Source organism: Echinops telfairi, unplaced genomic scaffold, assembly GCF_000313985.2.
Source record: "Echinops telfairi isolate 266 unplaced genomic scaffold, ASM31398v2 ScPeMD7_7468;HRSCAF=8506_0, whole genome shotgun sequence".
Taxonomy (NCBI): domain Eukaryota; kingdom Metazoa; phylum Chordata; class Mammalia; order Afrosoricida; family Tenrecidae; genus Echinops; species Echinops telfairi.
This window is the reverse complement of record NW_022111369.1, coordinates 13,919,122-13,946,582: the sequence shown is the minus strand read 5'-3', so window position 1 is coordinate 13,946,582 and position 27,461 is coordinate 13,919,122. Positions and strand designations below refer to the sequence as shown.

The window sequence follows — 27,461 nt, the reverse complement described above, 5'->3', positions numbered from 1 at the left end:
TTGACATGTTTTATTACAGTTATTTATTTTCATTTTCTGGTGACATTTTAACCAAATTAATAAAATGATAGAGTTCCAGTCTTTCTATTTGATGAATATGGTATCATCAAATTCAATATTTAGAGTTTTTTTCTTTATCAAGGGCTTCATTACATCATTAAATTTTTTATAATGGTTAAGTTTGCATTATGACATTAAATCAGACCTTACAGATACTTTTAAACTATCCCAGAATACTTACAGATTTAATGTATTATTAAAATCTAAGTACTAAGAGATCATTACATTTAATATTGTTTATATGAACTTCAGAATTAATAAAAAACATAGGTAATCTGTATATGGAAAACATATATTATTAGATACTAAGTACAATGTGAAATCTCCATACATTTATAACTTTAGATTTTTCTCTCAGAGGATATAATTTATTAATAGAACCAAGCATCAATGAGGCTGGCTGGAATCACAACAGGATCCTGGACAGAGCCGGAGAAATATGTAGAATAAAAAAATAAAATTCACAAGAAGGATCAGAATTCCTGGTCTGACAGAGGTTGGAGAAATTCTCAAGGCCGGGGCCCTAAGCCACCTTTCTGACTTGGAACTGAAGTAATTCCAAGAAACCATCTTCCCTCTAAACAACAGAGAGGCCCATAAAATAAACAATAATATCCAAGAGGATTGCGGTGTTCCTTCAAATGATCAGTTATGTGAGTTCTCAAAGATCTTGGCCAAAAGTAAAGATGAGAAAAGCCAGGAAGGGGTAGAAAATCTGGATGAAAGGAAACAGGTAATCTAGAATAGGAAAAGGGAGAGTGTTGACATGTACATTGTGGGAAATGCAGCCAATGTCAATGAACACTAGGTATAAACTCTTAACTGGGAATCAAATTTGCTCAGCTTAAAAAATTAAGGAAAAAAAGAGAATCTGGCTGGTAATGGCAAATAAGTTTTTTAATGATGTAGTAACACTGCATCCACAGACATTTTATAGTGTTTTGGATCACTGCGGGCAAGCATTTTGGGCCCCAGTATGCCAATAAGCAGAGCTCCATTTGGAGCTGTGATCAAAATGGCTAAGAATGCTAATGTCATCACGTTCTGTGCATATCCTTCCAAATGCCGGTGTCCGCCGTTTCTTGCTGTTTCCAGAGCCAGAGGACCTAATACAGCCTGCATTTGAGGGCAGGGGAGCGGGACATAAAGAAAGATTTTAAACAGAGTTAGCATGTAATTAAAGTAAATGGCTCTGTTAGAGCAAACTAAGCTAATTACTACAGTATTAGGAAAAAAAGTCCTGAGTATTTATAATGAGATACCCATAAGTTCTATGCTCTACCTACTAAATATATTTAGAAAAAGAGTGCAATAGGGACAATTCAGTGTGCAGACATATGGGGGTTGGTTTTTAACTTGGACCCTCTCAGTGTCCTTGCACTTCCGCACATTTTTCTTGGACGCACACAGTGTCCTCAGAAGCTCAGAAGTTGTGACTGAACCAGGTAGTTGTCTTCACCACGTGACTCTAGGTCCTTGGCAACAGTAAGAGAAAACAACCTAAAATAGCAAGGCCTGAGGTTCTAGGATTTGTTGCTCTACTTCTCATTGCCATACATCAAAGGCAGTATGATATAGGTACTTGTGAGGATTAAATAGGAGAACACAAGGAACACCTGGCTCACAGTAGATCTTCATATAATAGAATGAGTTTCTGAAATTTCGTCCCCTCCCCCATGTCATTCCATCTCTCCTGACAGCCAGAAGAGACAAACAATGGTAACATGTAATACTGCAAGACCCTAAATGTCGTTTGCTTTGGGTTGGAACTTCAAATGGATAAAACTTTCAGGTATAACTCAATATGGTATTTTAATAACTTCTACCAAAACCAAGCCCACTGCTATCAAATTGATTCAAACTTATAACAACCCTATCGGGTTTCTAAGCCTGTAAACTTTTTATGGGAGCGGATAACCTCGTCTTTCTCCCGATGAACAGCTGGTGTGTTTGAACCACCAACCGTGTGGTTAGCAGTCCAACCTTACCTGACTATGCCATCTGTGGTACCTGAAATTCTCAGATACTAATAGTTACTGTTCTCCAGTGGCCAGAATGAGCAGATTATATAAAATAAAAATAAACACAGGCATATAAATCAGAGCATAATGACTCACCGCCTTTAAAAACATACCCAAAGGACCTATTAGAAAACAGTCTAAAACAAATATCCTGATATAAGTGATAGGGATCGGAGTGGAGACCCAAAGCTCATCTGTAGACAATTGGATGTTCCCTCACAGAAGGGTCACAAGGAAAGAAGGTGCAGCATAGTACAGACAGAACACAACATTCTCTAGTTCTCTAATGCTTCCCCCCGCCCCACACTATTATGACCCCAGTTCTACCTTACTTATCTTGCTAGACCCTAGCATGTACACAGATACAGATAAGAACTTTCTATACACGGAATCCAGGACAGATAAACCTCTCAGGAACAGTAATGGGAGTAGCGATACCATAAGGGTAGGGGGAAGGCGGGGGTGGAGGGGGGGTGGGGGGTGGGGTGTGTGTGTGGAAACGGAGAGACATATAAACATTCCCCTCCCCAGGGGGACCAACAACAGAAACGTGGGCAAAGGGAGACAGAGGACAGTATAAGATAGGAAAATAATAATTTGTAATTTATCAGGAGTCCACAAGGGTGGGGGGAGGGGAAAGAGGAATTGATACCAAGGGCTCAAGTAGAAAGAAAATGTGAAAATGATAATGCCAAATATGTACAAATGTGTTTGATACAATGGATTGTTACAAGAGCTGGAAGAGCCCTCAATTAAATGGTTTATTAATAAAAAGAAAGAAAACAGTATAGAAATTTCTTGAGGCTTGTTTTGCCTCAAGAATGCAGAGTGAAGGCATTTATTAAAAAAACAGCTCAATGTTCCTCAGTTTCGGAATTTATGTTTCTATTTCCAGTTGCCATAAAGCTAGTTTCTTGCTCCTGGCGACCCTACGTGTGTCAGACAGAAGTTTACCCCAAAGGTTCCAGGGGCGGATGTTTTATTTATTAAAAAACATTTTATTGAGGGCTCTTACAGCTCTTGTAGCAATCCATACATCAATTGGATCAAACACATATGTACATAGGTTGCCATCATTATTTTCCAGACATTTATTTTCTATTGAGCCCATGGTGCCAGCTCCCTCCCACCCTCATGGCCCCTTGATAAATTATAAATTATTATTTTCATATCATACCGACTGCTCTCTCCCTTCCCCCACAGTTTCTGTTGTTCACCCCCCTGGGCCAGGGTGGGGGGTGGGGGTGCGGTTATGTGTTGATCATCGGGATTGGTTCCCCCTTCCTCTCCTCCTTTCTCCACCTTCCCCCTGCCCTCTTGGTATGGATACTTCCATTCCTGTTCCAGGATTCCGTGCGTCGTGGGCTCCTATGTCTTATCTGTACCTGTACACATGCTCTTGTCTAGCCCGCAGTGAAAGGCAGGACTGGGGTCATGATGGTGGAGGGTGAGGAAGCCTCATGGAACCAGAGGAGTGCTGTGTGTTTCAGCGCTGCTTTACTGCAGCCTGGTTGCACTAAATGCACATGGCCAGGCCTGTCTATTGAGGGACCTCTGCGAGAGCTTGAACCATTGAATCAGTGCCATCCAGGGACTCATACATCAAATATTTTATTTTATTATTTTAAGATCATTTTCTTGGGGACTCTTACAGCTCTTATAATGATCCACATATCCATTGTAGCAAGCATATTTGTACATTTGTTGCCATCATCATTTTCTAAACATTTACATTCTATTTCAGTCCTTGGTGTCAGCTCTTCTCTTTACCCTCCCTCCCCCCCTCCTGCCCTCATGACCCCTTGATAAATTATTATTTTCATATCTTACACCGACCGTTGTTTCCCTTCGACTGCGGGTTTTTCCTCATCGAATATTTTAAGCAGTCAGTATCCAATTACATGAGTCTATTGTTTTCAAGAGAATGTCGTCCTCTAAATTATTCATATGGAATTTCTTCATATTGTACTAGAAACCCCCTCATTTTAATTGATTACAGAATTTAGATAGAAGAGAGATAAGGATAACAAAGATTTTCAGCTACAGAATTTGGATCGAAGAGAGAGAGATAAGGATAACAAAGCTTTTCAGAAAGATGAACGAGGGATAAAACTGAATATATAATATGAGAAAGCTTCCAAAGTAAGTGGAAAAATGAAATTGAAAGGTAATGGTGTTTTTTTTCCACAAACTTTTGAAGCTCCCTCATATAACTTATAGTTTCATAAATGACAAAATAATTTATCTGGAACATAGATATCTGACTTTTCTAGCAGTATTCATTCTTTAAAATATATACATTTTTCTATAAATAATTTAACGTTCACATTATTGATCAAGGAAAAACAATAGTGTGCCAAATTGTACAACATGATGAAGGATTAAATATAAAAATTTAGGTGAAAATTCTTTTCTAGTGTCCCTATTAAAAATACCTTATAAGGAAAGAATTCACCAACATTTATTCATCATTGATTTAGCTATATTATTAATTTCAAATAAGTTAGCCTTTTTTTGTGATCCAATGACCTTACTGATCTCCCAAACTCTGATGAAGCACAATATTATTGTCTACAATCTACAACCTGGCAAATCATTTTGAGTTTTATTTTTAATTATTAGTGTTGTCATTAAACCTTGTCAGTTCTTTATTTGAAATCTATCAAAAACATTCCTGTTCCTTCTGTCTTTTACCAAAACCCAATTTTAGACCAAACTCACTGCTATCGTGTTAATTCCGATGCACAGTGAACCTGTATGGCAGAGAAGAGGTTTCCAAGACTATGAATCTTTATGAGAGTAGAAAGTCTCATCTCTCTCCCACGGAATAGCAGGTGGTTTCAAAGTGACTTGCCTCCATTGTCCAGTACACTGTTTTACATAGATCAGTACACATGGGCCTTGTGGATGGATACATTTTGGCTAAATCTTCATAGTTGCTATTCCCCATCCCACCTATGCTAAACTATTGAACGATTTCATGCCTTCTTGGTGGTGTGGTGGTTACATGTTGAGTTGCTAACCACAAGGTCAGCAGTTTGAAACTACCAGCTCCTCCAAGGGAGAGAGCTGAGGCTTTCTACTCCTGTAAAGAGTTACAGTATCCAAAACCTACAGGTGCAGTTCTACCATGTCCTACAGGGTTGCTATGAGTCATAATTGATTTGATGGCAGTGAGTTGTTTTGGTTTTTTGCTGTTGATGTTAGGGAAGTTTAGCACTTGGACTTGAAGAGTTTGAGATGAACGATTTAGTGTGTTTTCTTTTTATAGAAAGAGAACATTAAGATTCTTTATTGTTTTAGGGTTATGTATTGTGGTAGTTACATAATCTGGTGTTAACTTGAGAGGATTAGGAGTGAAGGGGTAGAGTCTGGCCTGTCAATCAAGATATAACCAATGAGGCCTCTGTGTGGGCATGGCCTTCCCCTGAGGATTCTGGGAATTCCTTGGAGGTAGGAGACAGTCTCTCTCTCTCTGGTCACTATGCTGATAGACCCTGTGACCTGGGAACTGGAGGAGCCATGTGGAGACCCCCGCCAGCACTGAGATGCTTCTACCGCCACTGGATCCACAAGACTTTGCACTCACTGGCTTGTGATCTTCCTACATTCGGCATCACTGCATGTGTTTCGTGAATCTGAAGGTATTTATAGAGTCATACCGGACATAAGGGCTAATATTAGACTTACGGATTTGATCTGGACTGGGCTGGGATGTTCTCTCAATATTCAATTGCTCTTGTATATAAAGCCCTTTCCTATATACATATGAGTGTCTATGAATTTTTTTCTCTAGTCTACCCAGACTACACATGTATATAAAATGCTACTGGGTCACAGCATGTTTTCTCTAGATAGTTCATATTAAAAACATAAATATTTTAAATAATATAAAGCATATTTCTCGCTTTCCCTTTTTCTTAATATTTACTAATAAAAGCATAACATTGTCTTAATATTTCTAGTGGTTAAGTACAAATATTTATCTTTTATTAAGCTCAAAGTTACCGCATAATGTTATAAACATTACTTCTGATATGGAATATGTCAACAACAGATGTCGTCAATTTAAGATTAGCTTCCTAAAACCATGTCAGAGATTAACAGTGGTATAGGTTTCATATGATAACTTTTTGTTGACTACAAAGTCATTATGCTGGATGCTGGGGGAGTTGGGGGTTATAAATCAGACATGAAGACAGGTAGAAAGCATATTACCATTTAGAAGAGAATTTGAGCATAAGAGAACAGTAAAAAAATATGCTTCTAATAAGCGATGATGGTCGTGGTGAAGCTAAACTAATAATACTTAAAGCACACAGCATGTGACACAAATGGGCATCGCTCTTAAAGCTTTGTCTTTGTAAGTGCATTTTAACTTCATGACAGCCCTAGGTTGTCTGTGGGGTCAAGTAACCTAGTGACTGATATCTAATATTATTTCTTCAGAAGAACCCAATTATTTAACTGAACTTAAACTTGTGAGCTAAATGACTTGTTTCTCCTCTAATTTCTTTACCTTTTCCCCTCAAACTTTCAACAGTAATAGAACTGAGCAAAGTTCAACTCATTCTATTTAGCAGCACTGAAAGGATGAAAAGGAGAAAGGTGAAAAATCTTACTAGCTTTGAAATGTAAAATTATTTGTTCCTTCAAATCATGTGTGACATTATCTTCTTTTTATAACATTTATTTTATTTATTTATTTTGACATTATTTTCAATGGTTGTTAATGTGACTCTAGATTTGGATAATCAATTTATATGTCTTGTTAGTCCAAGCAACAAGTTTCACATTCTTTGCACAGTAGATAGCCTGAGTTGGTAGATGGGAACGACCTGAAGCAGAATAAGACTGGGGGACTCGAGTGGGGGTGCACTTTTTTCTCCTACCTGTTTGTCTTTTCCTGTGCTTTATGAAAATTATTAAACAATAAAGAAAGTTACACGTTTTCAATTGCCTCATATGCATGTAAATATTGGATATTGAATAAGGAAGATTTGTTGCCTCTGAATCATGATGTTGGAAAACCACATTAAACATATCATGGGCTGTCAGGAGAACAAACAAATCTGTGTTGGAAGAAGTGCAGTCAGAATCCTCCTTGCTAGTAAGAATAGAGAGACTTCATCGCACCCACTTCAGACATGGGATCAGGAGGGATCGGTTCCTGGACAAAGACGCCAAGCCTGAGGCTTTCTACTTTTTATCCAGCTTGGTAGAGTTGAGGGCCCCACAGGGAAGAGGCCCCTCAGTGAGATGGCCGGACGCAGTGACATAAGGAGCTAAACAGATCGATGGTTCTGAGAACGATACAGGATTGAGTAGTGCTTTGTTGTGCGCAGGGTTGCTATGAGTCAGGACCTAACAACACCAACTGCTGGAAGGAAAGAGAAAGAGAACTAAATACTTTAAAAATAGATGTATGGTTTCTTATAGCAGAGATTAGGAAGCCCTTGTGGCCCAGTGGGTACATGCTCAGCTGCCAACTGGAAGGTTAGCAGATCAGGAAGGTCACAGACCTGGAACTACCATGGGAGAGTTCTACTTTGTCCTAGAGGGTCGCTGTCAGTTGGAATTGAGCTGATGACAATCAATTTATAGAGGAGACTGGATGCCCTGGGTGGTGCAAGCAGTTAACTTGCTCAGCTTCTAATGGAGAGGTTGGCAACGTAAGCCGACTTTCCAAAGGCACCTTAGAAGAAAGGTCTGGTCATTGAAAAACCCTATGGCGCACAATTCACCTGGCACAGGTGAGTCTCCATGGGTTGGAATCAATTTGATGACAAAAGGTTTGGTATAGTAGAGATTAAAAACAGAAACTTATTATTTATATTGCTTAAAGTTAAAATAACACATTGTTAATAGAGCACTATGTTGTGCCAAACACTTTCATACAAAATGTGCATAATGCTTTCATACAATCATACACCAATGAAAGGTGAGGAAATTGAGACATGTGGAGATATTTTAAATACCGGGTGCTAGGCTACATACAGGACCAGGGAAGGAGGGCTGTGAGCACAGGCATCCTGCCCCACAGTCTGTTTTTCTAACCATGATATGTATAGAACTTTGTTGCATGGAAATGAACAAGTTTCTATTTTGGAATAAGAATGGAGAAAAGAATATGAGTAAATCAAGACATTATCCTGACAGGTAAAATGAACAATAATTGAAATATTTTTCAGTAAAAGCATAATGCCACAAATCAGAAGGCAAATTTATAAGACTCCACTTTTCATATATTCATTACTTGGTGTGGGCAAGCTGAACATATATACTGAATATTCATGGGAGCTAGACACTGTGTTAAGTGCTAGGGAAACAATCATATGAATAATTGTGTAATCAGAAACTCATCTCACACCCCACTGCTACCTTGTTGGTTCGGACTCCTAATGACCCTATAGGAGACAGGAGAATGGCTCCATAAGATTTTCAGACTTGTAACTGTTTACGGGAGAAGGCAGCCTTATGTTCCTGTTACAGAGCCACTGGTGGGTTTGAACTGCTGACCTAGCTAGCGCATAGCAGCCCAACACTTACCTGGCAATGGCACCCTAAAAACTCTGAATTTGGTGAAGGTGAACTACAAGATGGCCTGTGAGCAGCAGGTAACCAGCGAATGTGACTCCCATTTGAGCTGAAAGCTGGGCAGATACTCCTGCCTTGAAGAGGGTGTGGGAAAAGGCTATCCTGGCAGAGAGAGCATCACATCTTTGTAGAGATAATAGAAACCAGACCATACAGAACTTTGTCCTGCTCCAGGCGAAGATCAAGCAAAGTCGGGGAAGTCTACTGCAACTATTTTGATCTGCTTAGACACTAACAGAACGTGTGGTAGAGTGGGTAGCAGGAATAGGAAAAATATATATTAAAAAAATTTTGTCTCCACTTTAAAATCATCATATTCCGTAAAATAGCATAATTAATAATTTAGAAATACTTTACTTATTTTGTACTTTAGAAAATATTTTATTGAATTAGTAACTCCTTCCACTTGTCTGTCAGTTTGTCAGGCTATAGTATAAATACTATATGAAGCAGTGTGGGGTTAAAGGGAAGAGGGAACCCCACAAAACATCACAGGTTCGGTAGGTGCAATTGTACAGCGATAATAAGTAGAGATTATAGTAAAGTCATAGAGAGCATGAGAGTTGAAGGATGGAGTCAAGAAATGGGGTCAGATGCAATTCATGGTAGCATCGCTCACCTCAGCCCCGCTTGATGGTCCTCGTGGAGGGGGCTTAGCCATCAGAGAAGAAGCCGCTGCCTCATCCTCCTCAGCCACCTCTCAGCCAGCCACCCTTTGCCAGCTACCCTCCTGAGAACCAGGAAGCCTCATTATTTATTGCTAGCCACAGCATCATATCACTTTAGGGGGATCTGATTACAGAGTCATACATCACAGGAAGGGGCAATACAATTCATCCTAGAACAAGTTTGATCACTCTGGTGTCTCATACAATAAAACAGACAATTACTATCCTGGGAGGCATGCAAGCCCCCTGATAGCAGATAACAACTACGTCATAGAGAGGGGTTGTAACATAGGCAATACAAGCAATAGGAGGGGGATGACTTAGGGGTGAACGTGCAATAGTAAGAGGAGAGAATAGGGGGGCATGTGTGCCATGATAGTAGCCTAAGCTTAGTCATCTTAGAGTGGTCCCGGGCTTGCCTATGGGCACTGCTTCAAGGGAACAATAACAGAAAGGAATGGGCCCTATTTGTTGTGGGATAAACAGTGGTGTCTGCTTGATCTAGACAGCTGATACCTCTCAGTGAGAATGACTCCCAATCCACTCTTGATGGCTGATGTTAAGGAGAATAACCTCTGACCTACTTTCACTGACCGCCTAGTGAACAGTCATTCTCAAGCTAAATCTGGCATATATTTTGGGGAGACAACTTAAGAGAAATCCTTCTGTTCCCCACAAAGCAGAGTGCAGCATCAGTGTTGAAGAAAGATTTATGAACAACCTGCGATTTGCCGATGAAACAACCTTTCATGATGAAAGTGAGGAGGGTTTGAAGCACTTGCTGATAAAGATCAAGGACTGCAGTCTTTAATATAGATTGCAACTCAGTGTACAGAAAACCAAAATCCTCACTACTGGACCAATAGACAACATCATGATAAACAGGGAAAAGATCAAAGTTATCAAAAAGTTCTTTTGCTTGGGTCTACAACCAACACTCATGGAAGCAGCAGTCAAGCGATCAAAGGACACATTGCACGGGGCAAATCTGCTGGGAGAGACCTCTTTGAAATATTGAAAAGCAAAGCTGTTACTTTGAAGACTGAGGTCACCAGAGGATTTCCAATCGCCTCTTATGCCTGAGAAAGTGGGCCCTTGAATAAGGAAGACTGACGAAGAATCCATGCGTTTGACTTGCGGCGCTAGCAAAGAATATCGCACGTGTGACCGAGCGCCAAAAGAACAAACAATGCTGTCTTGGAAGAAGTCCAGCCAGAATACTTCTCGGAAGCAAAGTGGATGAGACTTCATACTTCCGACAGGTTATCCGGAAAGACCCAATCCCCATGGGGTCGTGAGGGGTTGGAATCCACTGGAAGGCACCGAGCAACAATAGTAACAACCGCGCCTTGCTGTTGATGGTACTTGTGCCTTTGTCAGCGATGCCGATCCACTGCTCCTGGGAAGTAGCAGCTAGGTGAGGTTCCTGTGAGCCTCGGTGACATTTTTGTCAACTGATCAATACATAACTTATTTTATGTGTGCTTAAGATACCACACTTATTATACTTTGTTCATTCATTAACTTAAACTCATGGCCAACAGGCCATAATGCCTGAACAAAAATGACCTAGCATTAATTTTCTTCTAAAGGCACAATATGGCCTTTTGGGGATTAGATAGCACTTCGGCACTGTGCTGAGGGGCCATTTTAAATAGGCAAAATCATCAACAAAAAACGCACACAAAACTGTGAAAAAGATGTGGCACTAAACAGACTGATTAAGATTGAGTGGGAGAGAAATAAGGTTTTCTACTATTATAAAAATTTATACGAATAGTCTCAGAAATTCACAGAGGCAGTTCTACTCTGTCTTACAGTCTCCGAGTCAGAATTGATTTGATGGCAGGGCATTTTTAAACAGACTTAGAAAAGGAGCAGGTGGTGTTTCATTCTGTTGCATATCGGTCACTACAGTTTAGATGGAGAACCCAGTCCCTGGAAAAGGACATCCTGACTGGTGAAAGAGAGGAAGACCCTTGACAAGATGTGGCTGCACCACAGGCTCAAACATAAAAACAATGGTAAGGTTGCATTCTGTTGACATGGGATTGCTGGGAGTTAGCATCGACTTGACGTCGCCTAACAACAAGAAGAACAACAACAAGTATAGGAGCCATGTTGACAGTATGGGAGCTGAAGCAAAAATGCAGTGTAACCTAGTTTGAACTCAGTTATGGGTCAGAAGACTCAGGTTTTTTTTGCCACTTTACATGGGCTGGCAAGGACTGAAAGTACCAGGAGTTTTACTTTTGAAATTATAAACAAAAGCAAGTAGGAGATTTGTAAATGTGGAATCCATGAATGATAACATTACTGTTCACCTTTTGATTTCAGAAAATTGCTCTTAAAACTGAGGTTTTAGACGATGTCATTAATTTTACTTACTATTTATGATCAATGAAGGATCCCTGGTTGCATAGTGGTTACATACTGGGCTGCTAACCACAAGGTCAGCATTTTGAAACCACCAGCCACTCCCTGAGAGTAAGATGAGGCTGTCTACACCCATAAAGAGTTACAGTCTCAAAAACTCATAGGGGGCAGTTCTGCCCTGTCCTCGAGGGTTGCTATGAGGAGGAAATGGTTTTTTGTATGATCAATGGAACATTTAAAAAGCAAGGTTATGAGATCAGACTTTGTGACTGAAATAACATTTTCATTTAGAATTAAAAAAAAATGATTAAAAAATGAAAATTATTAGAATGAGTTAGTACATTCTCACCTGGACTGTAGCTTTGGGCATCCAGGCTAAAGCAATAAATATTTTTTCCTTGACATTAAAACCAGTAAAACACATCAATAAAAATGTGGCAAAAATTCGCACCAATAGTGCCAAACTCAAGGTAGCAACACAAACACCTACAACATAAAAAATAAATGTAAGTAACAAGATGTTCAGTATGAAGTAGTTCTTTAGGTCTAGATATATTATTTGTAAAACGTTTGAAAGCACAATGTCTTATTGTATCTTTTTTAAGTAAAGAGAAATTATAAAAATTATTAATATGATTGAGATTATCTGATGGCAGTAGTACCATGAAAAATAAGACAGATGATTGGTAATAGGCTGACTTTTTAATATAGATGAAAGTATTCAAACGGTTCTGATGATACCTAATGATTCAGCACAGAGGATATTTTATCTCTATTTTCCTAGGTCATTCAAGTAAGACATTCAGGGCTGTCTTTGGTAATAAAGACTACCGAGGAAGGAAGGGGAAGTATATGTTCTATATCAATATGAGTTGCTGCAGAAGCTCATTGTATTTCTTAGAAAATATATTGCAAATAATTTTAAAATTCATTGTTTCCCTAAGGATTCTCATATTTGAATTTTTAATGCCTCTAATTATTCTTACCAATAGCATTTGATGGAAGAGATGACACAGACACTTCTGATCCAACCAAGCCAAAGAGAAGAGGTTGAAAAACATTCCACAGAGATGCAATGATTTTTTGGACTCTAATCTATCAGAAAGAAATATAGTGTCATACATAAAAAGAATTGCATTTCACTAATTGAGCAACAGTAGGAGTCTTGATGGTGCAGTCGGATAACTAACTGCAGTTGCTCAGCAGGAGAAAGGTGAGGTTTTCTGCTTCTGTAACGATCTGCAGCCTCAGAAACCCACAGGGGCAGTTCTACTCTGTCCGTTAGGTCTGCTATGAGTCAGAATCAACTAGATGGCAATGGGTTTAGTGGCTGGTGTTTGGTTTAAAGAACTACAGGGGTTTAAGGTTTAAAGATGATCATGGGACAATAGTTCTGAGGGTTTGTCAATGGCTCCAGAGAATATAGATTCCATGAGAATTTGAAATTCTGTTCTTCATTTTGATCCAGTTTCTTCTGTGGAATCTTTGATCAAAATGCTTAGTAATGGAAGCCAGGCACCATCCAGTTCTTCTGGTCTCATGGGAAAGGAAGTAGCTGTTCATTCAGGAAACTAGCCATGCATTTTATTTCCTCCTACTACTCCTGAAACTCCTTCTTCCTCTGTTGCTCTAGGCCAGTGGTTCTCAACCTGTGGATCGCAACCCCTTTGGGGGTCAAATGGCCCTTTCACAGAAGTCGCCTTGCATATGCATCTTGCATATCAGATATTTACATTACGATTCTTAACAGTAGTAAAATGACAGTTATGAAGTAGCAATGAAAATAATTTTATGGTTGGGGGGGGTCACCACAACATGAGTAACTCTATTAAAGTGTCGCAGCGTTAAGAAGGTTGAGAACCACTGCTCTAGGCCAACAGAAACCAATTGTTGTGCCTCAGATGGCTGCTTCTATGCTCTTAAGACCCCAGGAACTATGTGAAGACCTAGAAGGTAGAAAAGAAGCACTTGACATGATAATAGGCCTGTGACCTAGAAAATAGCCATGGGGCTTTACCTCCAAACCAAGGATTCAAATCCCACGACGTGTTTGATTGTTCATAAGTTTTTGGTTCCCATCAAGATTTATAGCCTTAGAAACCCCAAAGGGTAGTTATACTCTATCCTGTAGGCTCTAGTTAGAGTAGACTCAATGGCAGTGAATCTTTGAAATATATATCACACATTTGCCAGCTCAACCTTTTATTTTTTGACATTAACAATATTAATCTGTTGTGCAACTATTACTCTTAATCAATACTAAACACAGCAACTGGAAAAGTTAGACTGGAAACCTAAGGGACAAAGAAAATGAAAGATTAGTGGGCAGTGGTTTCCTATTAATGGAAAGAATGCTTCTGAAAGACAATAGCTGCCCAACTGGGAGACTGGAACCTGTGCCCATGAATGCATGGGGAAGAAAGTGCTAGATAGGTGTATGGTCAGTTGTATATATATTTAACAATAACAGTGAAAATAAATTATTGAAAAAATGGTATTTTAGAAAGTTAAAGTCTGTTTTAACATTTCATGACAATATTTTTAGAATATTACTACATGAAAATTGTAGTTAACTCTTTATTAAGCACTGATTATAATTTGACTCACAGAAATTCACCAAGCTATGAAACAAACAGTATCGTGTGGCATATTTGTCACAGAGCAAGCAGACTAGTTTGTTCTCAAGGAATGTTGGAGGTCCTGACACGCTCTGGTGTTACGAGTTCTTGTTGCTGGCGGTCAGGTGACTGCATAGAGAGCGAGCCCCTGCGTACCTGATGAGAACGTATCAAACTCATGACAACATCTCAGAAAGGCGTTAGGGAGACCTCCACTAACAATCATCCTGAAACTTTTGATATGTTGTAAACCATGAGGCGCCCCCCCCCCCACCCATTTTTTTAATAGTAGTCTTGTGCGCCTACTTCCAAGAGGACCCTATTTAGAACTTTAAAGCTATGGATTTCTTAAATTCAAATGAAAAAGATATGAGATTCTTACGAGATTACCTGCTCAACTTCCCTTTGTTTTACAAGCCCACTTCCATGTTCTATCTTTACCTGTGTAGGAAAGTCCCCTCCTGACGTAAGAGGACTCAGGCTGTTCTCCTCGGCCTTCCGTGTACATTGACCAGAGGCCAATCAGATGCCTTTCTCCAGGAATTGTCAGGGAGAAATTTAGTTTTAGACTGGGCTTCTTTCTTTCTTTATGAAACAGTAGAGATATAAAACCACACATACATATATATATGTGAATCAGAGAATTCTTGTTTTTAGATGCTATTGTGTCCTTTCAGACTTATAGCAACGGTATGGACACAGCAGAACAAAACACCGCCTAGTCGTTCACCATCTCCACCACTGCTGTTAGGGGTCAGGCCCTTGTAGCCACTGTGTCACTCCACCTTGGGGAGGGGCTTCTCTTTTGGTAACCCTCTACTTGACCAATCATGATCTATTTGTCCAGAAAATTACTCTGCTAGTAATCACAGAAATGTAAATAAAGAGTAACTGTCATATCATTACTTAGTGATCATATTAAACACCTCCACCACACCAAAGCAAACACAAGTGATAAATGTCCCTTGTGGGTGATTGTTTGAGATGTAAGGTTGATAATTAACAACATCTTTTCAAAAGCGATTTTGGTAGTAGCCATCAAAATAAAAATGTATAATTTCTTAACTCAATATTTCCATTTCTCAGAATCTATTCATCAAAAGCACTTGCACAGATTCAGAAAGTCACATGAAGAAAACAGTGCATGGTAGCATTATTACGACTCCTGAACCCAACTTTCTAGATGAAGCGGATTGGCTAGCACAAATGACGAATTCTGGGGAGGAGGCTTGATATCTGTGAGTGAGGGGAATAAAGGCATCTTTTCCAGTTTACTGTATGCGTGGCCCTCCTGTACTATTTCTATTGCTTATAAACTTACCAATCATAGAACTAAAATTTTAATGTATGAAATAACGTAGTTAATAAAAGTTACATAATCATCTTAATACACTTTGGGAAAATTTGAGAAAAACCTGATAAAATAATTCAATGGCATATTGCACAGTAGCGTATTTCCAGGTTTTTATTATACATTGTATTTACTTGGATGATTCATAACCTCCCATCAAAGTCAGATAAAGTTCTAGGACATCTTAAACATAGAACGCAGGGATTTTGTAACTAGTGAATTCAGGTGTAAAAAAAGACAGTTATTTTACTTCTAAACGTGAATTGATGCAGCTAAAATATTTACCTTTTCTCTGGACCAAGAAATCCCTGACAGGAAGGTCAACACGAGTGTGCACAAGCCTCCAATGCCATGTAAACCTACGCGGTGGCTGCCCAAGACAGCGGAAACACACATAAGCAAAATAAGGCACGCTCTCTTCCACGGAACGCTTGCCTAGAATTAGACAGACAAGAAATGTTGAATAGAAGATTTGACCTTACCAAATGCTTATTTCTGACCCATTAACACCGTGGCTCAGAAGATTACATTAAATAACTTCCAGACCCAAAGTCCGTCTGTAGACAATGGAACATCCCCCTACAGCAGGGTCACAGGGAAGGGATGAGTCACCAGGGCGCAGTAAAGCATTGATGAAACACACAATACTCCTCTGATTCCTTGAGGCTTCCTCATGCACCACTATCATAACCCCAGTGCTGCCTTTTACTGCGCGCTAGACCGGAGCATGTGCACAGGTACAAATAAGAGATAGAGCTCACAACACATGGAAACCAGAAATAGGAATGTGAATAGTGATACCAGGAGGGTAGGGGGAAGGTGCGGAGAGGAGGGGAAAAAGGGGGAGCCAATCACAATGATCGACACATAACCACATACCACCCCCTTCAGGGATACGAATAAAAGAAACCATGGGGGAAGGAAGACAGCAGTCGGTGTAAGAAAATAATAATAATTTGTAATTTATCAAGGTGTTATGAAGGTGTGGGGGGGAGGGAAAAAAGAGGGCTCAATAGAAAGTAAATGTCTAGAAAAGAATGACGGCAACATATGCACAAATATACTTGATACTATTGATGTATAATTTTTTTTAAGAGTTGGAAGAGACCCCCCCCAAGTTATCTTTAATATATATGAAAATATATTAACATATATTAATATATATATTTCACCAAGCAAACACTATGGCCTGGTAGAATTGACGTAAGTTAGAACTGTCTTGACAGCAGTGGGTTTGGGGTTTGATATGGTTTTGATTGGGATTGGATGTGGTGCCTATCAAACAATACATGTTCAATCCCATGCAAATGAATACACTTTCAACATATATGAGCAATAACTAAACTGTATTTTAAAATTAGTTCATGCTACTGAATCATTACTCTCACTGTGTTGGTGTGATATGCAAAACATTTCCATTCCCAGGAATGGAAATATTTCAAGTTGATTCTGAAGAATGGGGACCCCATGTACTCATCCAATGTCATAACAACCCATAACAGTTGCCGATACAAAAAAAAAAAGAAATCCTGACCACCTGCTACTGTAAAGATTACAGCCAATAAAATCTATGGACCAATTCTAAAGAAATAAGTAATTTCCAGAATTTTTATATTATGTGTTCTAACATTTTATAATAGATTTGCTACCAAGTAACAAAATTTACAATTATTTTCATCTTGTGTTAAAATTCTGGTGCTTAAGTTTTGTAGACTAGTTATAATACTCTCATTATAAATAAAAAAGTGAAAGACTCATAACCATATATCATAGTCAATGAAATATTAAAAACAAATTTATGAGTATGTCCCTAGTTTATAAGGACTGTTACAGGGAAATGAGGATGGAAGTTATAGAAATACAGGAGCAATGGCAAGTCCTATAGGGTAGGAAAGGGTTGGATGTCTTCGTTAAAGGGCTGGGGAGTCAGGGTGATCTGGTCCCCGGGGTACTCTAGGGGAGAACTGGTGGCACTGAGAGTTAGGTGTTGGGTTGCCAACTGTAATGGGGAGTTCAAGCTCCATCTGCTGCTCTGCTGGAAGAAGCTCCCATAAAGATGTATAGTCTCAGAAACGCTATGTACCGTCACTATGAGTCAGAATGAACTCTATGATGCATATAGTATGATGCATAGGGGAATCTAAGAAAATACCCAGAGATAATTGGGCACTATTTCCCTCCAAAAGTTTGAGGACAAGTTTTCTGAGGAAAAAGATCAGGAATAGTTGCCAGGAGTCAACAGGTATCATGATGGAGAAAGGAGTAGAGTGGAGTGGAAAGGGGATATTTTAGTTAAGTGCATTTTTCTGAAATTCTTCATTTACTAAACCAGGAAGCAAAACTCTCAACTAGGGTCAATGACCTGGGCCCTTCGCAACGCTAAGCATCAGCTGTAAGCAGAGCAGGGGCTCCCTTTGGGCATAGCGTTCTTAAAATGAAAATGTATATTCCATGCACTTTCCCATTTGTACTATATGTACTTTCCCATATGTAGTCTACAGCTACAATTTGCCATAGGTGCTATACTTCTAAAGCAGAATAATTTTCTATTTACCTGGTCTTTACTTGGAAAATATTGAATAAAAAATCCCAAAAGAGCTCCTAGCACCACACCAACAAACACCTCCATCAAGGAAAGGAGGAGATGATGGAATATATTACCTGCAAGGGCACAAAGTAAGGAAAAGATTTTACAGAGAACCGTTCTTACAAACACATGGGAAAACCATATCCTGGTGGCCCAGGAAGCAGGCCAAACATTTATAGTACTCTCACTGCCCTTGAGTGGATGCTGACTCACAGCGACCCCACGGACAGGGTAGGACTGCCCCTGTGAGTTCCCAGGATTCTCACTCTTTATGGGAGTAGACAGCCCCGTCTCTCTCCCTTGAAGTGGCTGGTGGTTTTGAACTGTCGACCTTGCAGATCACAGCTGGACTCACAACCAACATGCCACCAGGGATTCCTTTATAGTACACATATTAAAAATATTTAATGTTATTAGTTAATAAGCACATATGTAAAAACACAAGTAAATCTGTTGGATGAATATGTACTCTCAGCTCATTCTATATATACATAAAACTAGACATACCCATTGTACAAATATGACAGAAAGCAGAAATAATTAGCAAGTGGCATGGTGCTCTTCCATAGACAACCTAAAATAGCAGGTGAGGTAGAAGAGTTGGGGACTGATAGGGGAACCGCTTTGGTGCACAGAACATGACTGGTAAGATCTCTGTAATAGTATCTTCTCTGAGGACATTTTGATGCTTTATTATGAACTAAAAACATGATTTTTTTAAAAGAACAATTTAACAACCACCACTGCAAAGATATCTATTCTAATGTCAATTATTGTTTTAGTCCATGGGTCAGTCAACTCAGGTTTCAGTACATTTGTAAGTCACTCTAAGGAACTAGGATCCCTGGTGGCGCAGTGGTCAAGTACTCCACTGTCAACAGAAATGCTGCCGGTTTGAATTCACTCAGCAGTTTTGTGAGTGAAAGACCCAAAAACCTAGTCCCGTAAAGGTTCAGGCCTAAGCAAATAGTTGAGAGGAAATCACATGGGAGCAGATAGCGTCTTTTTCCAGTAAAGTTGCTGATGGGTTTGAACCTTCTTTCTTGGGGTTAGCAGCCTTCCTGATGCCTGACCTGCCTAGACTACCCTCCAGGTCAGGTCTGCTGTGTCGCAGGAAGCCGCTCTGAGTTAATATAGACTCAGAGGCACTTACAGCATGCGACTGAGTCATCAAAGAAAGTTCAGTTATGTTCTTGTCTTAACCAGGTATTTCAATAAACATTTAAATAGAGAAATAAATTAACCCAGCATTTATAGGAGTTTTAATATGATAAAGATTATATTTCATTAATTGGAGAAAGATGTAGTACTCCACAACAGAATTGGAATTACTGACTAACTAGTTGCCTGAAAATAAACTCAGATTTCTATTCCTACCATATTTCAAAGTACAGACATATGAAATAACCAATATATAAAACAAAACATTAAAAGCCCTTAAACATCTTAAGGACCATTGTAGATAGTCATGAGATTGGAAAGAATTATCTAAGCATGTATTTTCTTGTTTTGTTTTGTTTTTCCGTCACTTTCTTTGGGTCTCTTGTAATTAGGTTTGGTTTCTTGTAAAAGGATCTCTAGTGGCACAGAGGTTAAACACTCAATTGCTAACCCAAAGATTGGTGGTTCCAACTAACCAGCTGTTCTTCAGGAGAAAGATGTGGCAAGAAGAAAGAAAGAGAGAGAGAGAGAGAAAGAAAGAAGAGATGAGGACCTAATGTCGGGGGTTTAAGTGGAGAGAAAATGTTTTGAGAATGATGTACAAATGCGCTTTACACAATTGATGTGTGTATGGATTGCGATAACAGTTGTATGAGCCCCTAATAAAATGTTTAAAAAAAAAAAAAAAGAAAGAAGAGAGAGAGAGAGAAAGATGGTAATTGACTTCCATAAAGATTTATAGTCTTGGAAACCTCACAGGACAGTTCTATTCAGTCCTCTGGGTCACTGTGAGCTGGACTTGACTTTATGGCAGTGGAAGGCAGAAGTGGTATAAAATGTTGTCTGCCACTACCAAAAATGTATATAGTTTTCTGAGTTCTATGTATCTAGATGAGGGGGCTTTAAAAATTCCTGGAACAATGGCGTTCAATAAAGACATTTTTCTATTAAACTTTTGAAACTCCCTCATGTATTTAGGTAGCCTTAACAAATAGAGCTGTCTTAACAAATAGAGCTCACAAGGATGGCCAAAAAGGATGATTTTTAAAATAGCCCTTAGAAATATTAGTAGTACTACTGACATTGCAGCTAAAATGTTTCTAATGAAAACTATAAAATTAGAAAAGGGTATGAGAATATAGTGATAACTATTAATTGAAACACATGGTTAATAAAAAATTATGTTTGTCAAATAGTGCTTTCTTTTTGCCCTTTATTTAGGTATGTAAATTAAGATAGAAAACCAGAAACCATAGTCAAAGCGCTAAAAGAAGGGACATGAAGGATGTGGTGGTGGCTGTATTGTTACATTTACCGGAGGTGAAGACAATGCTCATGCATGCATTGAATCCAGTGATGGCCAAGATGTCATCCAGACTACTCGCGGCTATCAGTAAGGTGGGAATGCCTTTCTCAATCCCGTATCCATTATCTTGCAAAAACAGCATGGAAGGGACAACAACAGCGGGAGAGACAGCACCTACTACAAAACTGAAAGAAAGATGACTAATGAAGCCAAAAAATTCCTCTTATCCAAACAGCAACTTATAGTCAACTGTACAAGAAATACAATAACCTTTACAATAACTTCAAATACAAAACTTCTGCTTGTGAGCTCATGCCATTTAATGAATGATACAATTTTCCATGCATTCTTTAGTGCTGGTTGGAATCTTAAAGAAATATGGCTCAAGAGGTTGGGCTGAGCACAAATGCAGCCTCTCCTATCCCTAAAGCCTCTAAAGAGAGATAATATAAGAAATAATAGGAAAATCTGTAACCCAGCTTAAACACAAGGGCAGAACTCACACGGACAAGAAGCCACATGTGTGAGAGCTCACGTGCTACGGAAAAGGTGGGTGGTTTGAGCTCCCCAGCTGCTCTACAGGAGAAAGATGCTCCGGTGTGCTTCTGGAAAGACACGCACCTTAGAAGCCCTATGAGGGACTTTTACTATGTCCAGTGGGTCACTAGGAGTAGAAAATCTATTTGATGGCAGTAGTTTGTTTTGATAACCCAACAATTCCATTCATAATTACATATCTATGCACAGGTGTATTAGGACCTACATACAAGAATATTCATAAAAGCCTTATTGATAATGAGCCTCAATGGAAAAACTTTGAATACCTGCTGACAATACAATAGATAATAAAAAATATAATATATTTATAAAATGTACAATATATTTATAGCATATTTATACAAAATAGATAAGTTAAGTACATGTATATTTATACACTGGTATACCATACAACAATGAAATGGAAAACTACATTTACACACAACACTACATTTGGATGAATCTTAAATATAATATGAAGTAAAAGAGGAATACATGCACAGCATATACACAAAAGAAGATACACTGTAGGACTTGACTCATACACTACACACTGAAAGTTCAGGTAGGGGCTATTCTGGCAGTGAAGGGAGGAAGGACGGTGATTAGGAGAGAACACAGGCCCTTTGGGGCTGCTGGAAATATTCCATTTCTTTATCTGGGTTGTAGCTACATAAGTATCCACTTTTTGTTGCTCCAATAAATTGTATGCTTGTTTTATACTTTTCTATATGTGAATTTTACTTTAATAAAGAAGTTAAAAAGTTCAATGGTGGAGAATTTCAGTGCAAATAAGAGTGTACAAAACAAAACACAGAGAGTAATGCTAATGTTTGACAAAGAATAATGAGGATGGATAAAACACTAAAATGAGAAAATACTATCTGATTGAAAAATTAACTAGGATGATATAATAAGCATGGACCTTTGTGAGCTAATAACTGAAATATACATAGTCAAAGATAAAAATTTCATCAGGTGTCAAAGTATTAGAAGAGATGGATCAATAACTTAAAATAAGCATAATAAACATTCTGCAAAAGTGGTGTGGAAGTGGTACCCAATCTCCTCTAACTTCACAGGGGAAGAGAGAATTGCCATCAGCAGTATCCATCTGTGGATGATTCCTATGCAGTGGAGGTCAGACACGCCTTCTTCACCCTCTGATCTTTCTACCAATTCTAGTAACAACCCTTTTTTTTGCCCAGGTTACCCACTATTTCTCTGCTGGGTCTGACAGTTGGTTTTAATGTCCACACAGAACTCAAAAACAATATTCCCAAGTATGAGGTTTACTAGAGAATTTAACAGGTTACAATTCAGGATCTGAAATGCTCAGGATACACTTATTCAGTCAGAAGAGCCTCCTCTCAGCAATACCCACAGGCAGGGCCTTGGCTTTTAAGCTCTGCTTGGGCGAGTATGATAAACAGCTCTGGTGATAAAAGCTCATTTCACCATAAATCTCAGCCCCAAAGCACTAAACTCTAGCAGCTTCATGTGCTGGCAAACCTAGCTGCCCAACCTCGATAAAGGGTCTAGAGGCATCCCATTCTACCAGCAAGCCTTCTGCCCAAATGCCAGAAGGCACTCACTCAGTTACAGTGAGTTGGAGTTTGGAGTTTGATGGTCTGAGAAGCACTGATGAAGCACTGGAAGCACTCACTCGCCTATGCCAGGGAATTTGGAAGACAGATACTTGGCTAACTGACTGGAAGGGATCCAGATTTGTACCCATTCCAAAGAAAGGTGCCCCAACAAGAATGCTCAAATTCTAGAGCAATATCATTGATATTACCTGCAAGTCAAATTTTGCTGAAGAGCATCCATCAATCGTTGTAGTAGTACATTGACAGGGAGTTGCCACAAGTTCAGGCTGGATTCAAAAGAGGATTTGAAAACAAAGGATATCATGCTGATCTCAGATGAATCTTGACTCAAGGCAAAGAATACCATAAAGATGTTTACTTGTGTTTCATTGACTATGAAAAGGCATTAAACTGTGTGGACTCTAACAAACTATGGATAACCTTGAGAAGAATGGGAATTCCAGAACACTTCATTGTACTCATGCAGAACATGTGGATAAAGAAGCAGTTGTGGGAACAGATCAAAGGAATATTGATTGCATGGTTTACAATCAGGAAAGGTATGAATCGTGGCTATATCCTCTCATACTTTTAAAATCTGTATGCTGAGCAAGTAATCAGAGTAGTTGGATTATGTGGAGTCGAATGTGACATCAGGATCAGAGGAAAGCTGATTAACAACCTGTGCTATGCAGATGACACAACTTTCCTTGCTGAAAGTCAAGAGGAGTTGAAGCACTTGCTGATGAAGACCAAGGATTATACCCTTCAGTAGGGATTTAAACTCATTTTAAGAAGACCAAAATCCTCACAATATTGGACCAATAGATAGCATCATGATAAGTGGAGAAAAGATTGAAGTTGTCAAGGATTTTGTCTTGTTGGATCCACAATCAGTACTCATGGAAGCAGCAGTGAAGATATCAAATAAAGCATTGTATGGGGAAAATAGGCTCCATAAGATGTCTTTTTAAAGCCTTGAAAAGTTTGGATGTTCCTTTATGGATTCAGGTGCTCCCGACACAAGCCATGGCATTTTTAATTGCCTTCTATGTCTGCGAATGTTGGACATTGAGTAAGGACAATGGAAGAAAAGTCGATGCATTTGAATATGATGCTGGCGAAGAATTTTGAAGGTACCACGAGCTGCCAAAAGAACAAAGAAAACAGTTTGGGAAGAAGTACTGTCAAAATGCTCCTTAGAGGAAAGGAAGTGAGACTTGCTCTCACAAACCTTGGCCATGTTATCAGGAGGGTCCCTGAAGAAGGACATCGTGCTTGGTGAAATGGAGGGGCAGCAAAAAAGAGGAAAACCCGAGAGGAGATCAACTGACACATTGCAACAATGGGCCCCACATAAGGACAATCGTGAAGATGGAGCAGGACTGGGCAAGGGTTTGTCCTGTTTTACATAGGGCCATTATGAGTCGGACTGGACTCAGAACAACAAACAATGCACACACACAGGCCTCTCTGCCTTGAATTTGACTGGTGCAGCAGATTCTTTTGGAAGTCACTATCTGGATTAGACCGTGTGTGTGTGTGTGTGTGTGTGTGTGTGTGTGTGTGTGTGTGTAGGAACCACCCTTGGTTATAAGACAAGTGTATTACTGAGAGAATTTGTCTGCAGAGATTCTGCTAAACAAACCAACTGCCATCCAGCGTGCTGACTCATGGTGACCCCTGTGGTTTCCCAGACTGTACTGTTAACAGGAGTAGAAAGCCCAGTCTTTCCCTGCTGCTGGGGGTTTCAAACTGGCCACATTGTGGATCACAGTCCAAATGCGTAATCACCACACCAGGAGAGCTCCCTCACATTTTGATACTTATGTTTAATAAAGGTTGCTATGATTTTGTAGCAATCCTTTTTATGTATCCTCCGGTATATATGTGTGTGTGTGTGTGTGTGTATAAACAAAAAGTATATGAGGAAAAGACATTTGGATTGGTTAACACTAAATAAGGATTGATTATAATATGGGAAATAGGGAATACATTGAAGAAGTAAATTATCTTGCTACTCTATACATGTATGAACTAGATGTTCATGTGAAGATATGGTAGATTGGGGGTAGGCTTTGTTTCTAGTCTACTGATTCTAAGGGTTTCCATCACTGTGAAAAGAGTTTGAATGAAATGTACACACAATATTCTAAATCATTCAATAATTTTAAACCGAACAGCTGAATATTTTCAGATAAGAAACCAAGAAAGCGTTACCCTAATAGAAATGCCCATTTCCAGGGAAACTTCATAATGAAGTGGGAAAAAATAGCAGCTGCACATGCCTCTATAATGCATGGGCCAATAGACAACCGGAAACATACATTTTTCAAATGCTTCAAAGCCTGAAATATAAAAACAGTCACATTTAGATAAATTTACCATGACTCACAAGAAATTTACAAAAAAATATTTCCAGACCTAAAGAACTACTTCTTACCAAATGTTTTGTTACTTATGTTTATATTGATACTGAACTATATTGTTAACATGTTTTTTCACTAACAATATTTCATCAACCAGGTTGTTCTTTTGGACTTCTAACTCTACGATAGCCCATTTCATATATTATCATAGATTGGATTACCAAAAAAAATCACATTTATAAAACATTGTTGTATTAATTGCTGAATATAAAATTATGACCTGCTCTGGAAGCCTTCACCTAATTTACAATAAAAGGAAAAATAAACCAACATTTTATTTATTGTATTTTCATTACTTAAAAAGATCTATTTATTTGTGAGCATATAATTATTTCTAATTTAATCTTCCTAGCTACTAGGATAGTGACAGTAGTTTTATTTCCATTAGTTAACTTTTAGAGATAAATTATTTAAGTGAATAATTATAAATAGGAACTATCAGAATGACCAAAAAGAAAATAACTTTAAAAACTAAAATAAGTGAAAAGAGATAACTGTAAAAATATTTTCTCATGGATCTAAACTTTCTAAGTGAGAATATAATAAATTGTCATTGGCTATAATTGTTTATGCTTTTATTTTATTTTTAATTTTATGCTATTATTTAAATTAAATCTCTACATTTACCATATTCATTTTAGTAGTTTTTATATTCATACAGTCATCTTTTAAAAACCTCAATTGATTAGCCATTGCTAGGTCAAAGAATTTTAAGGAATATGTTAAAATATTTCCTTTTAAAATTATGCAAAAATGATAAGCAATGTAATTCTGTGGATAAAAATTCATGAAACAAAATATTTTTGAAATTCTTATTCTCCCTAAAGAAAAATAACTTTTCAGAATAACCTTATCTTTTGCTAACTGAAAGGTAAATAATTCTCCATAGAAGAGCCATAAGTTTGCAAATAATTCAAGTCTTACATGAGTAATATTTATCGTTAAGCAAATAACTAAAGATCATTTCAAATAGAGACATTATATCATAGTGATTTCTCTTAATATTATTAATAATGGTGATCATAAATTACTATGCTAATATCTTTGCAGAATATTTGTTAATAAATTAATCCTAGTTTATTACAGATGTCAATTGAAGCAAATATGACAAAAATTCTGCCTTGTTTTCTTTTCCACTATACTCTACATTAAAAATAACTTGATTCAAATTATATTTGAAAATCTACCTGTGGGTCCAGTCCAAGCCCAGCTCGTATTAGGATAATGGTAAGAGCAGTGTTTCTTAAATTTGAAGACCATGTGCTATTAATGGAGATATATTGACTTATGAATGGAATATTCCTGAGAGTAAAACCAGCCAATAACATCCCTTAAAACAAAGCAATACAAAAAAAGCAAAGCATATTAGATTCAGTTACTTTTTCAAAGACAGAAAACAAATATTTAGTGTTCCTCTTCAAACATACTTTCTATTACCACTTTGTTGAAGGGTAAGTTACAAATAAGTAGAGAATGCAGCATGAATAAAGGCATAGAGATAAGAAAATGATAAATCAAAATGGGGTAGAAAGACCAATTCAACACTTGGAATTTAAAGAGCAAGGGTGAGAATGGGAAAAATAAGTGGGAAGGGGCTGGATTATGGAAAGCTCCCCTCCCCCCACTTTGGCACAGAAAGATGCCATGGCACAGTTTAGGAAGGACATTACTCAGAGAATTTTGAATTTTAAATGTGATGATGTTGGTGAATTGGGTAAGGGAAGAGTTAAACACAGAACAATTAGAAAGCTAGGCCAAAATACATGCACAGATAGGGAGCAGGTTAAGCTGGGGCAGAGGTGGAAGAAAAAGAGAGGAAGAAAAAGACTCAAAGGCAATTTAGGAAGTGCTGCCAAAGTGTCTGGACTTAGAAGAACTCGGGACAAGACGGAATGATGATGCATCTCTACTGACAGGGAGTACTTAGAAGATATGATATAAATCTGATATCAGTTCTTTCATTAATTTATCTTTTTTGTTAGAGCATTATAGATGAATGGTAAAAGAAGAAATAGAGTATAATAGTGTTAGATAGATAGTACATCTATGATTATATATAATGAAAATGGCCAAACAGTTTACTCAAAAACCATAAAACATCTTAAAGGCTTGAAGGCAAACAAGCAGCCATCTAGCTCAGAAGCAACAAAGCCCACAGAGA

General features: G+C 38.3%; 1 protein-coding gene across 1 annotated transcript in view; it reads right to left on the bottom strand.

Moving 5' to 3' along the window:
- Positions 1-949: 949 nt before the first annotated feature.
- SLC9B1 (solute carrier family 9 member B1) overlaps positions 950-27,461 on the bottom strand; it is a 42,417-nt gene continuing 15,905 nt past the window's right edge. The window contains exons 4-11 of the mRNA XM_004703446.2: positions 26,488-26,630; positions 25,092-25,219; positions 20,755-20,930; positions 18,246-18,352; positions 15,977-16,126; positions 12,709-12,817; positions 12,072-12,208; positions 950-1,176 (exon numbers count right to left, since the gene is read on the bottom strand). Of these exons, the coding sequence (XP_004703503.2) occupies positions 958-1,176; positions 12,072-12,208; positions 12,709-12,817; positions 15,977-16,126; positions 18,246-18,352; positions 20,755-20,930; positions 25,092-25,219; positions 26,488-26,630 (1,169 nt within the window). The 3' untranslated portion in view covers positions 950-957. The remainder of the gene's footprint in view (positions 1,177-12,071; positions 12,209-12,708; positions 12,818-15,976; positions 16,127-18,245; positions 18,353-20,754; positions 20,931-25,091; positions 25,220-26,487; positions 26,631-27,461) is intronic.